At 38.1% G+C, this 14,768-nt stretch overlaps 1 protein-coding gene across 1 annotated transcript; it reads left to right on the top strand.

The window, feature by feature from the left end:
- The first annotated feature begins 5,546 nt into the window (after nt 1–5,546).
- Nucleotides 5,547–11,769, top strand: LOC131947935 (beta-1,3-galactosyl-O-glycosyl-glycoprotein beta-1,6-N-acetylglucosaminyltransferase-like). The gene is made up of 6 exons (XM_059309343.1): nt 5,547–5,653; nt 7,231–8,045; nt 9,005–9,088; nt 10,230–10,369; nt 10,796–10,903; nt 11,582–11,769. The coding sequence occupies exons 2-6, from the start codon at nt 7,258–7,260 to the stop codon at nt 11,662–11,664; spliced, it is 1,203 nt and encodes a 400-aa protein (XP_059165326.1). The 5' UTR covers nt 5,547–5,653; nt 7,231–7,257; the 3' UTR covers nt 11,665–11,769.
- The last annotated feature ends 2,999 nt before the right edge of the window (nt 11,770–14,768 follow it).

Here is a 14,768-nt window from a genome sequence, read left to right as displayed (position 1 = left end):
TCCTTTCATTGGCCAATGTCTTGGGCTCGTAAAATTCGGTTAACATAAGACTCTCATAAATTTTCCTAGAACTCAGAGTGGCGTACCAGACATTTACCTCTCCATAATTATATACTCTTTTGAATTCGGTCTCCTGGCAGCCTATTATTTTGGAAAATTGAGTTAGAAACTCGGCATTTCTAATTGTGGTCAGCCATCGGCCTTGAAGGATTGTAATTTCTACCGTATTGGGTTCATGGAAGAAGGCTTTGAATCCCGGTATGCATACGTCAAAGAATAAGCCATCTTCATCCATTCTTTGTTTTTGTGTTTTGGCCCCACCAGGACCAAAATACACTCAACAAGTTTCAATTGTTTTTATTTAGTATGAAATTTTACTTACAAATGAAGTCCACAGGCAGAAATAAAAACACGCAGACTAAATTAAGATAACAAGGGTATCTCGATTCAATCAATGTCATTAAAATCCAAATTTTGATAATAAGAAAACACAAAATTGTCACAAATAACACATTAAAAATGGAAATATACGGAGCACTATTTTCAAACACATGCCACGGCGGATTTGCTTTAAAATCATAACTCCGCAAATTTGCCAGTATTTTGTGAAAATCAGTTTTAATTATTTTTGATAGTAGCCCTTTTATCATCCGGTCGGTCAAAATAATATAAAATATGAAAGCTTTGTATAAGTAATGGTGTCTCGTGTTATGTTTATTTTTATGTTTTTTCTTGTAGTTATATTATTAATGTTTAAAATATTATTGATTTAATACATTTCAATACATTTCCCCTTTTATAAAATATCATTCTTTAGTAATTACTTATAAAAAATAATAATATAAGAAATGTTATTGCTTTTTAATTTGTTTAGTACAAATCTATTAAAAGGAGCTTATGATCACCCCTATTTGACTATTTTTTTAAAAAGGGAAATAAGTCATGGAAGTTGTTTGAACATTTGCTTATCTTTGATAAGTTTAATTGTAGGAGAAAGACTCGGCTTGCAAAGTTGTTTAAAAACAAAGGGAAAAAGAAGAAACAAGAGCGTGGGGTGGTGTCTATAGAATAAAGATAATCCAACCGCAGCTACGGTTATTTTTTACAAAACAACCATCAAGTCAAAAATGAAAGAAAATTTACTTTTTTTAACTATAAAAAATTTATTATGGTCGGCTCTGGGCCCCTAAATGGCGTGCCCCCCCCCCCCGCGTTGCGGGGTCTGGCGGCACTGTAGTTCCGCCCCTGGATGTATAAACTTCATGTAGAAGTAGTCATTACCAAGGCACAATGGAAAAAAAGACCAGTTACACATACATACATTCATACGGTCAAACGTTCATACGTTCATACACACATTTGCATACATCCATTTATAATGTTGATCTACAAAATTATGTTCTTGTATATAAACACATAGTCTGTGTTATAATTAGCTGTCCTCTTTCGATATGAACTACTGTATTTCATCTCTCAAGTCATAAAAGCCAAAGTGAGATCCATGAATGGATTTGGTTCCGTTACCTCAAGATTAGACTATCACTGACATGTGATTTGATACCATTTTCCTCGTATTCCATTATCACACAAACACTATTAACTTTGCTCTTTCTAGTAAAACTCAAAAGGATGATACGTACACACGATTCAATAAACCAACAAAAAAGGTATGATAAAGAGTGAAATGTGAGTCGATTAAGAACATATATATATATATATATATATATATATATATATATATATATATATATATATATATATATATGTGTGTGTGTGTGTATGTGTGTGTGTGTGTTGGTGTCTGCATGAAAAGCCATACGCATAGAATATTATATATGTATATTTTTTTATATAATACACACACACACGCACGCACTCACAAACACACATATATATGTATATATATATATATATATATATATATATATATATATATATATATATATATATATATATATATATATACGCAATACACAGGACAGTAGGCATAACGAATACATTAGTCAAATCAGACACTTTTATTGAAACATGAAACGTCAAGCTTAGCATACACACGGCGAAGTATCGGGCACGGCTACCAAACAACGAACCATATGTTTCCCTTTACTCTTTATAAAACACGTTTAATCAATATTGCTCTAACAACTTTACTAATATCTAGGTGATTATTATTGCCTTTAAAGCTTTATACCTCACACCAGGGGCGTAGCGAGGGGGGGGGGCGGTGGTGCGGACCGCACCGGGTGACACCATTTAGGGGGGTGACACCAAGGCAAAAAATAGCAAAATATATAGAGAAAAACTGGAGGGGGGGGGGGGTGCAAATCGAAAGTTTGAGGGGGGGGGTGCAAATCGAAAACTTGAGGGGGGTGGGGTGCAAATCAAAAGTTTGAGGGGGGAGGGGTGCAAATCGAAAGCTTGAGGGGGGGGGGGGGTGCAAATCGAAAACTTGAGGGGGGTGCAAATCGAAAGCTTGAGGGGGGGGGGTGCAAATCGAAAGCTTGAGGGGGGGGTGCAAATCGAAAATTTGAAAGTTTGTCCCTGGGAAGGGTCTCTATGCCTCTTGGGGGGTGACACCATTAAGTGCCGCACCGGGTGACACCCGACCTCGCTACGCCACTGCCTCACACACATTTTTTCCCCATGAAATTCACTAAACATTTTAGTTACCCATAGTCTCCTGGTACTTGTGACAAGCTGTCTCTTCTATCAGATTTTATTGTCTCACAAACTATTGTATCACGTCGGTAAAAGCTAGCTACTTCCCTTGATTTCACTCTGTAGCAAGGCGGATAACTCTTGATTTATAGAGTGCTAGGTTGGTTGTCCCTATATTTGAAAGTGTTGTAAAATAATCTAGCGGACAGACAGACGGACAGTCGGACAGACGGACGGACGGGGGGGGGGGGGGGGGACGGGGGACAGACGGACAGATGGACGGACGTACAGACCGAGAGACGGACAGACCGACAGATGGACAGACGGACAGAGCGACAGACGGACAGACCGACAGAAGGACAAACCGACAGACAGACAGAGGGACAGACGGACAGATGGACGGACGTACAGACCGAGAGACGGACAGACCGACAGATGGATAGACGGACAGAGCGACAGACGGACAGACGGACAGACGGATAGACGTACAGAGAACAGAGGAACAGAAGGACAGACGGACTGACGGACAAACAGACAGACCGACAGACCGACAGACCGAAAAACCGACAGACCGACAGAAGGATAGACCGACAAATGGACAGTCGGACGGACAGAACGACAGACGGACAGTCGGATAGAAGTACGGACAAATAGAGGAACAGAAGGACAGACGGACTGACGGACAGACGGACAGACGGACAGACGGACAGACGGACAGACGGACAGACGGACAGACGGACAGACAGACATTCAGACAACCTGATTTTGGTTTAGTCATCGAATGCCGTGTGCCATCCTGTCCCTTTTGCAGGGTGCTCTTTACAAATGAGTTATGTAAAAAAAAACTATATAAAACATAAAACAGATTTATTTTAAACGGTAATTAAATGTTCAGAGCAATGTTTATATTTGCTTGTAGAACCTCAGAGCAGTTTAGTGAACTCATGGACGGTGTCTCTAGGCCCAGGTAAAAGGAACATACAGGTGAGTAATCGTAGTCACTTCACCACATCGTACCGTGTGGTGATATGGTTTTAGCTTAGTTAGAGCTATAGAAGAACCAAACATACTATTGAGAGGGCGTTAGGCAGTTTGAAGAAGCTGATGTCTACTGGGGGGGGGGGGGGGAGTTAGACAATGCTTGACGATGGAAGGGGTGGTAAAATTAAGAACAAGCTTAAAGTTATCAATGGGCTACCTCTAACTAATGATTAAATAACATTCTTTGAAACCAGTCTTTCCTTATTTCGTATTGCATGTTAAAAAACAACCCTACTATATATATATATATATATATATATATATATATATATATATATATATATATATATATATATGAATATATATATATATATATATATATATATATATATATATATATATATATATATAAAAAATAAATAAATATATATATATATATATATATATATATATATATATATATATATATATATATCTATATATATATATCTATCTATATATATATCTATCTATATATATATATGGACCCTATCTATATAGGCCCTATATATACATATATTATGATAGCGAGAGAGAGAGAGAGAGAGAGAGAGAGAGATAGGGAGGGGGGGCAGTGATAGGAAAATGGAGATATTTCACATAGTCTATTACGACTATCTTTACTGTTAAAAAATCAAACGCATGTTCAGGAGATTAGCTTAATCGTCTAGATAACAATGTCAAACATGGAGCTAACTAAAGATAACACTATATCTACTCCCCCCACCCGCCCCCAATTTTTAATTGTTATTCACTTTTAATTTGAAAAAAAAATCAACTGTTGAATTTAATGTACAGCCATTCCGAAATCTCTAAGGTAAGGGAGGTAAGCCACACATGTTTATGTCACCCAACTCTTCGAGTTATGTGCACTTGAATGTCATTCAAGCTGTCAATATATAGAAAGGGCAATAACACATCAGTGGAATTTTATGACTTTTTTGTGTCGAGTTACACTGTATAAAGTTAAACATGTTATCTTAAGATTAAGGCGATATCTAAGTTTAGCCAGGTATATTGGACAATTTACCGACCAAATTAAACGGTTAGGTTTTAAATAATCTATCCAAAAAATGTTGACTATACAGATCAAGATCTGAGAAAAAAGATGAACTCTACTTCATCTACTTTATGGGCTAAAAAGGTAATTTTTAAAGCCCGTATATAATGGAATTGTTTTTTTTTTAAAGGAATCAGCTTCTCATGATAATGGTAATTTCTTAAATGCTATTAATTTAAACGCTTCTGTCTAAAGGGTTTTTAATTTTTTTTTAAAACGTCAACTTAATCTACAAATCTACATTTTAATCGTAATCTTAACGTTGATAATCGCAAGCTGCGTCAGTTTATGGTCTATCAAAGTTTAATTAATTTTTTTTAACACAATTCTAAAATATTGAATGAGATCGGTTTACGTTAGGTAGGCCCCTATTTTATCAACTTTCAATTTATTAAAAAAAAAGTTTTTTTTTTCAAAACGTAAAAGAACGACTCCAATTCAGTTTCTAACATTACTTTAAAAAAAATATGCATACGTGTGACGTCACACTATCTGAACAGTACCTTCCTCTCCTCCTCGCCCCCCCCCCCTTCTCCCCCCTGTGAGTGACGTCATTTATGATATAAAAGTACCTCTAAATATTTTAACAAAAAGAATTCAGAGGAATGGCTAATAATCTTTATTATTTACATGCTTATTATAAATGGCTTAATGCGATAATTGATTAATTAAGCTTAATAATACGATAACATTACCTAATCAAGGGAGCGAAATCGTGTTGGTGTTTTTTTCTTTTATTTCTTTACGAGAGCTGTGTTACACAAGAGTTAAGGAACTTGATTGAAGTGGTGTGACATTGGGCCTGTAGCTTTTGGGCCGATCATATTAGCACTTACATGATCTTCACCCGTAGTCATTTAATCATTACATTAACTGTCTCAGCGCAGCATGTCTATTTAAGTTTCGTCAACTCTGGTAAGTATTTGGCTTTACCTTGAATAGGCTACTACGTGAATTTCCGTTTACGTATTTTCTAATACATGCGTATTTATCATGAATGACGCTTAAAATGGATTTTAACAAAAAGAGATTTTTATAATAAAAGTGAAGTTTCCCTTTTAAACCTGACGGTATTCGGGGCAAGTGAAGTAGAGTTCACTTGTTTCTGTGACCTCGGCATATGAAGAGATAGTGTGGTCAACACTATGCCCAGCCGCCTTTACTTTCCCTAACGTGAGTTAGGTACCCATTAGAGTTGGGTAGACTCAGGAACGGTCTATTGACTTGAACCCGGATTCGAACACGAGACTTACGGGTTAGCAGTACAGCTCTCTAGGCCACTCCGTCCCTGATTTTTAGAATGTTGATGAGACATTATTCAACATAAAACCAACCCCTAAGTCGACCCCAAACCAGAATTTTTAGCGCAATTTCCATACGGACAATTGCGATTATTAACTCGTCAAGGATGGATGTGTGTCCGATGTGTGTCCGCAGCTTTAAGTCTCCTCCTCAACGAAGCATTATCGAGGACTAGTTCCAAAGCAAATATGTTAAGCAAGTTCCGAGGATGATTGTGGGTCAAAAAAATTCCCGGAATTCCTTCCTGGATTTCCCGGAAAAGCCAAAAAACCTCGAAAAAATGCAGTTTTTGGCACATATCTCGGCAACCAGACCACTTAGCGACTTGAAACATTTACCAATCGATTTCTGCTATAATTTAGAACAATATTGCCGAAGAAAGTTTTCAAAAATATTTTTTCATTCGGTCACAAAAATTAATTAAGGAAATTGCGCTTAAATTGTCACTAGACTTTTTATTAACTTGTTTTTTCATATTTGTCTGGCAACAGGTGGGATATGTTAAGGGTTAAGTTGTGTTTAGTATTGTGAAAATAGTATTAGCGCTACGGCTTGTGTTAGGTTTATGTCGATAGAAGGGTTCGTTGAAGTTTTGGGTTAGGGATAGGGCTTGCGTCAGTTTTAGCAAGTATTGTTTGTTGGTAATTTACTATTAGCATAATTACCAACCCTTTTAAAAAAAATAAGCTTCCATTATTCAATTATTTACGAAAAAATACGTTAAAAGAAAAACAAAAACAACATTGAAAATTACTTTTATAATCTCACGACTTTCTAATCTATTTACTACAGGAGTAGTTAGCATTTTTTAAATTCCATAGCTGCAGCGACTAATTCCGGCGCCCGCGGGAACTATCAAATTCGCACCACCCCAATATTCTTATGTAGTTATTCACGTTGTTGAAAAAGCGCCCCACCCCACACTATTTGAAAAGGTTAGTGTTCCTTGAAAATTTTTATTTTAACATCACAAAATTAACGTGGAAAATAGGTAAATAAGTCCATAAAGCCAAGTATATTATTTAACTTCAACTGTGTATGATTCAGTAATATAGCCATTACTGAGTTTTTAAATTTTTTTTTCTACACCGTTAGCCTACCCCGAGAGTCAGCCCACCCGAAACTCCGTAGCTACGCCTGTTTATAATGTTCAACATTTGAAAACCTTAGTATTTTTCTTTTTACCACAGGGGAATTTAGAAGAAGATTGTAAAAAAATGCACTTGATTTGCTCCAAGAATTCCATCACCAAGTGTCTAGTAGCATGTTGTATTGTGACACTATCCCTCTTGTGCACGTACAATTGGCTCATGCCACTAATAAAAAATCCCCCAAGAAACGCATCCTTCGAGGAGGTTCTGTTTACATCTGACCGTAGATCGTGGTCACGGCAACACGTCACCCAACTTCTCCAACAATCAGCAAACACAGTCAAAGTCTCATCCTTCGACTGCTCGAGATTACTCAACAACGACACAGAATATCTGAACCAAGTTGCGCAAACGAAAGTCAACACAACTTCGGGAATTACCGATGAGTCTTATTTAAACATAACAACAAACTGTGAACATTTTTATCGTCGCCGTGGTTTTATAACGTCTTCGCTGACTTCGGAAGAAGAAGAGTTCCCAATAGCGTACGCGTTGATTGTATACAAAGATACTGAAATGGTGGAGCGGCTTCTTAGAGCTATATACAGACCACAGAACTATTACTGTATACACGTGGATGCTAATTCACCAAGAATGTTTTATTTGGCTGTCTCAGCAATTGCCAAGTGCTTTACTAATGTTTTTCTAACGACAAAGAGACTCTCAGTCAAATGGGGGACCTTCTCAGTGCTGGAACCCGAGTTAGTTTGTATGAGAGAGCTCTTCAGCTACAAGAAATGGAAATATTTTATTAATCTGACAGGGCAGGAGTTTCCTTTGAAAACAAATTATGAGTTAGTCAAGATTTTGAAGTCGTTCAACGGAGCGAATAGCATTAACGGAACAGTAAAATAGTAAGTTTTAAGATTTTTGTTAGTCATGGTCATCATTATCATCAGAACAATAGTAAAATAGTAGATACAAAAATTTAAAACTCGAAAGGGTGCTTACAGGATTAATGTTACAGTAAAACAGTCTTCTTCGTTCTTAATTATATTTATGACGAAGGATTTAAACAAGTCCAACTTCGTGTATGAACTCGACTGTGGTCTCCAGATCAGCGGGTGCCCCATATAGTTTTTTCTAGAGTGGGGTGTATAGGGGCCAGTAATTGGATCGCGTCTGGTTGTACAAGGAGCATTCCTGAAGGACATGCTCTGTATTCTCCGGGGCCATGCCACAAGGGCAAGTTTCGCCAAACCCAACTTTATGTTGTCTTTAACATATCTTTAACATATCTTAATTAAAATATAGCCGGGTCTCAATAGTCGCTGTACAGTGTATATCATTTTAGTTGTGGACTAATTACTTTTATTCTTTTTAAATTTATGTTGGCATATATGTACGATGGTATACACTAAGCTAGGTGTCGGCCTTTGACAACTGTGTGTATTAAACATGGTGATCGGAAACATGCGCAACGGCACAAAAATCCGCAACAGAAAGCCTAGCAAAAAAGTGCTTAAGGGCATTTTTGTTTTCTTAAATCTAGCAATTATAGAGATTAATTAAAAGTGGCCACACACATTGAAGCATAATAAAACATATTTCCACGAAATTCGACAATATTAAATTATATTAGTATCATTAGTTTCAATTTGCGCATTTTTCTGTTTGCGCACTTTTCCGATTGCGCATTTTTCCGATTGCGCATTAAACATAAGCTGGCTTACATGTCCAGTGGTATTTCAGTAGATATGTAATAGGCTGACCTGTATATGGATGATGGTTTGACTAGTAAACATCCAATTTACTACTTCTCGGTAATTATGAATGATAATGTTAATTAATTATGCATATGAATCGATGACAGTGCACGGCCAAGGCGTTGGAGAAAGAAATTGCCGCCTTTAGGGTTGCGGGTTGTAAAGGGATCAGTTCACATAGTCGCTAACAGGTTAGTGGAGTGGTGGAGTGGTGGAGGGGCGGAGGGGTTGAGTGGTGGAGTGGTGGAGTGGTGGAGTGGTTAAATGGTTAAATGGTTCAATGGTTAGTGGAGTGGTGGAGTGGTGGATTGGTGGAGTAGTGGAGTGGTGGAGTGGTGGAGTGGTTAAATGGTTAAATGGTTCAATGGTTAGTGGAGTGGTGGAGTGGTGGATTGGTGGAGTAGTGGAGTGGTGGAGTGCTTAAATGATTATTCTTAGTGTATGAGTGGCTAACAGGAGTGGAGTGGTAAAATGGTTAGTAGAGTGGAGAAGTGTTTGAATGGTCAGTGAAGTGGTGGAGTGGTTAAATGGTTAGAGAAGTGGTGGAGTAGTTAAATGGTTAGTGGAGTGGTGGAGTGGTTAAATGGTTAGTGGAGGTGTGGAGTGGTTAAATGGTTAGTGGAGTGGTGGAGTGGTTAAATGGTTAGTGGAGTGGTGGAGTGGTTAAATGGTTAGTGGAGTGGTGGAGTGGTTAAATGGTTAGTGGAGTGGTGGAGTGGTTAAATGGTTAGTGGAAGTGGTGGAGTGGTTAAATGGTTAGTGGAGTGGTGGAGTGGTTAAATGGTTAGTGGAGTGGTGTGTGTGTGTGTGGGGGGGGGGGGTTAAATGGTTAGTGGAGTGGTGGAGTGTTTAAATGGTTAGTCGAGAGGTGGACTGGTGGAGTGATATAGTGGTTTAGTGGTGGAGTGGTTAAGTGGTTAAGTGGTTAAGTGGTTAAGTGGTTAAGTGGTTAGTGGTTAGTGGTTAAGTGGTTAGTGGAATGGTAGAGTAATGGAGTGGTAGAGTGGTGGAGTGGTGAAGTTTTTTAAACATTTGGTATAATTAAATTGATATTAATTAAGATAACTACAATTTAAAAAAGTCTTTTCAAAATGATAGGCTATCACAAAAAATCAATATACACACGATGTTTAAAAATCATTTAAAAAATTGTGACTTCGCTCATATTGACCTTCTTACACTCTCCCCTAGTTTCTCATCGTCAATCGTCATATAGCCCTCAGGAGTGGGAAAAGTCATTTATGGATCCCCCCCCCCCCTACCCCATCCCCTGCTATACCGTTACTATTGTCAAACCGATTAATAAGCTATTACCATTCCTTATGGTTGCAGGGATTATGTAGACTTTGTACTTCACAACGAGACTGCTCAAATATTTCTCTACTGGACAAAAGGCACGGAAATTCCTGACGAGACTTTCTTTTCTTCACTCAATTACAATCCACAGCTTGGGTTACAGGGCACGTACAAAGGTACGTAATCCAGGAAAATAAAAGTCACCTTATTCTGTCAGAGTTATCTGTTTTAAGTTTTTTTAGAAACATGTACACATCATTTAAAAAAAAAAAAACAACTACATAATATCTTTAAATCTTTTACAAATTAAAAAAAATGTATTGATACATAAATTCATAGGAGGCCAGTATTAGCTCCTAATTTACAAAAATGCTTTGACGTGCATTTATAAAGTCCCGTAATCCAGTAAAATAAAAATTCAACTTTTTAAAGCAGAGTTACCTACCTTTTTATAAAGAAAAACATAACACTAAACACCACTAACCTTCTTTCTAAGAAATAAAAATCTGTTTGGCAAATAAACTCATCAGGGGATTGGATGCCAGGATTATTATGTCTAAACGTGCTAAAAAATCTGAGATTTTGTTTTTTGTTTGCTGAAGGTGACCCCGATGACGTTCATGAGTTTGTGGCCAGGTACAAGATCTGGGACAACACACCGGAACTGTGTGCAGGGAGATTTACACGGGACATTTGTATCCTGTCTACAGGTAGTTCAACCTTATGTCCCGCTGGTATTATAGGCCTACATGGGTGGGATAAGTTCCAGGGGGTCTCACAGGAACGGTGCGGTTCTAGGCCTTTTAGTAAGTAGAGTTCCCTTTCAAACCTGACGGTCTATGGTGCAAGTGAAGTATAGTTCACTTGTTTCTGTGACCTCGGCATATGAAGAGATACTGTGGTCAGCACTATACCCTAACGTGAGTTAGGTACCCATCGTAAGTGTATGTTGGGATGACTCAGGGACGGTATACTGACTTGAACCCGGATTCGAACTAGGCCACTCCATCCCATTAGTGCTTTGATTTAAAAAAAAATGTCGCGTGAATTTCCATCAAGCTAAGGATGATCATCTGATATCGAAGGAATAAAATGCACCGTGAAAATTTTAATCTGGGATTTGGGGCTGCAAGAATTAAAACAAATAACACCTCACTGCATGTATTGATAGAAATAGTTATATACATAGGCCTACATGTACATTTGAAGGTAGATGTACACGCTCATGTACATGCTCATATTAAATATTCATATTCATACTGTTGTCTATACACATGTATATATGCATGCCAATGCAATTACAAAATTCCAATACAGATACACGTACGAAATACACACACATATACACAAACGTAGACCATCTAACCTGTTTTTTCAACAATGTACAGGTGATCTACCGAGACTGGCTCAAGCCAAAGAACTTTTCGCCAACAAGACTTGCCATTGGCTGCTTGGAGGAGAAGATTTATAACGATACGCGTGACGAATACCTGGGTGTCAAAGTTTTTGAAACGCAGTTTTACAGTAATTTGAATTTTGTGAGGGATCAGATCAATCCAAGTTCTACAGTAACTTGAATTTTCCGAATGGTCAAATCACTCTCGGTTTTACAGTAACTTGAATTTTGTGAGGGTTAAAATCACTCAGTTTTACAGTAACTTACATTTTTTGAGGGGTCAAAATAGTCTCCGTTTTACAGTAACTTACATTTTGTGAAGGATCAAATTACTCTCAGTTTTATAGTAGCTTACATTTTGTGCAGGATGAAATCACTCCTGGTTTTAGAGTAAAACAACATATGTGAGGAATCAGATAATTCCATGGAAGTGATGTAGAAGTTGTTCGATTGCAATAGCAAATATGCGTTGTAAAATCATGGGCAGGTAACTCCATCACATGAAATATGGAGTCTCTTCCCCTGCAGGAAACCACGTAAACAGTTCATCACTACACGGTATACGGCATTACCGTATACGTGTTGGTAAATCTTTATTGACTAGTAACAGCAATACAAGACTGGTAAAGTATACAGTGTTTCTTTCAATTTTTTTTCTCGCAGGTGGGTGAAGGGGGGGGGGGGGCGGACTAAATATTACGGGAACGGGAGGTCACTGATAAAAGTATATATTTCCTAGATACGTTCTATTCCATTCAGGGGATTGGCGGTGCTAAATGTGTCTCGGGGGAGGGGGGGGTGAGGTCACAGATATGCCTGAAAGAAACAGTGCCGGTATAGTATGGCTAATTTTGCCTCGGGTGTAGGAAAATTATGACGTGTACCAGGACATTGCGTTTGGCTGCTACCCCGAAGGTCACGAGTTCGGATCTCGGTTCAGACTTGTGACTGTACGACGTCCCTGAGTCAACTCAGCTCCGACGGATACCTGACTTACGTTGGGGGACAGTAAAACGGCTTGGCATAGTGTTCACCCCACTATCCCTTCATAGGTCGAGGTCAAGAAACATATGAACTATACTTCATCTGCCCTTAGTCTAAAGAGGAACTTTACTATCAAGACATGAGACGAAGAGATCACGGAGAACCTCTTTTTGTAGTTCTATCCAAGCTAGTGTCAGTAATACTTGATTGACGTAAGCTCAAGCTATTTTAGTGCCTCTCCTAATTATAATACCCAATTACTTCACCTACTTGAACCTCTTTGTTGTTGGTGCCTTGTACACTGTCACTGTGCAATCCTCGCGCAGTGAGTTATGTCAGTCACATGATCATATCCCAGTTTGTACATGTTTGTCTACGTGGATATAAGGTGTGTGAGAACGTGTTCAGTCCAAATTTTCTACAAGGTTAGTGTAGGTTAGTACTTTAGATCCATAGCCACTTTATCTTAGTTTCGTTTTCTAGTTCATGGTGGTATTTAGTGTAACACTCACTCAATGGATATGCTTATTACCCACTGAGGTGCTGTGTTTAAAAGGGCTGACCCTGAGAAAAAGCACACAGTGAAACGACGCTGGTGTTGTCAAGTACTGGCTTTATTGACATTAACATCAAGCCATAAACGGCGATGTAGAACAGTAGAGAACAGTAGAACACAGAAAAACAGTGTAGAACACAGCAAAAAAAAACTGTAGCCCTAAAACAAAAGTAAACAATAGGTTACATCACTGGAAATACCACGTGTAGGCTACACAATTACACGAATGTAATAAAATATGTTACGGCCAATACACAATACTGCCAACAAGTACCAATAAGTAGTACAATAATAAATACATAAATAAATACTTAACCTAACTATGTGCAACATGCAGTACCAGCAGGAATACACAAATAAGTATTCTAATAATAAAAATAATTTATATTACCACATTACCTTCATTAGGTCTACATTGTCATGATCTACTTATAGGCAACATCACCCTCCGTGTCCACAGCAGCCTTGGGTCTGTCATACACGGCTACAGGCACGAACTACCCATAATCCCATGTCACATGACATGGGACACAGGTAAAAATCTCTCACCGAAGAGCATGCAAAAAAATGACATCAACAGTTGCGGTCCCACAGGGGACGCAACCCAATAAATTACAACTTATTATTTACCCCCTTGGCTGGTAACAATGATATGTGTTTGTGTAGACAGTTACAAACTCTTTAAAGTATTAACGAGCCTTTGTTTTATTTAGACTTGTAATTTGTAACCCGTTTGTGGTTGTTCGTCTTATGTGTTGTGCGACGCGCTGGATTACCAGTAAAGGGGTGGTAACACTGAATGTTCAATACAATAGCAGTTGCTATGGATACGCGAAAAATATAAATGAAAACAAATGATTGATTATTTAAAATGTGAAAAAAAACGACTCTTGCTAATCAATATCAAAATAGTTAAACAGTGAGGCCATTAAGATTGTAATTAAATAATGAACACATTAGTACCAGCTAAACATGGCTATAGAGCAGTAGTTCTTTACCTACGCATCATCGAACCCCAGGGGTTCGGTGAGTAAGTCTCAAAGGTTCAGTGGAGGTCAAGACACACAACCGAATCATATTCACGATAAGATTTTGTCAGTGCTGACGATAGAACTTCAGGAAGGGGTCGGTGAATGCTTATATGAATCTGGAGGGGTTCGGTACCTCAAAAAAAGTTAAGAACCACTGCTATTGAATAATGGGTTAAAATGGATTTTGTTGACGCTAAATTAAGATAAAGAGCTTTAGTTACGTGTGTGTGTAAGTGATAGTAGATGGGCGTATTGAGGAGGGGAGGCGTTTGTGGTTTGTGGATGTGGTTGTGTGGGAAATGTATTTATTTCTTTTGTGTTTGTAATTGTTTTTATCTTATACATGATGTGTATGTGCTTATATGTGTTTGTGTGGGTAGAGGTGAAGTAATATGTGGTGAAGTAGTATGTTGGTGTGTGCGTGAGTTTGTATGCTGATGTGTGTTTGTGTGTGTCTATGTGTGTCTAAGCTTGTATGTTGTATGTATGCTTGTATATGTATGTGTGAATGCTTATGAGTGTTTGTGTCATTATGTTTATGTGAATAGGGGTGAAGGAGTGTGTGTGTGTGTTTGTGTATGTGCTTGTATGTTGTGTGTGAGCTTGTA

This window comes from Physella acuta, unplaced genomic scaffold (assembly GCF_028476545.2).
Source record: "Physella acuta isolate Inbredline_101_S28 unplaced genomic scaffold, ASM2847654v3 ptg000616l, whole genome shotgun sequence".
In the NCBI taxonomy this organism is placed as follows: Eukaryota; Metazoa; Mollusca; class Gastropoda; family Physidae; genus Physella; species Physella acuta.
The sequence above is the reverse complement of the archived record's forward strand: the minus strand, read 5'-3'. Positions and strand labels throughout refer to the sequence as shown.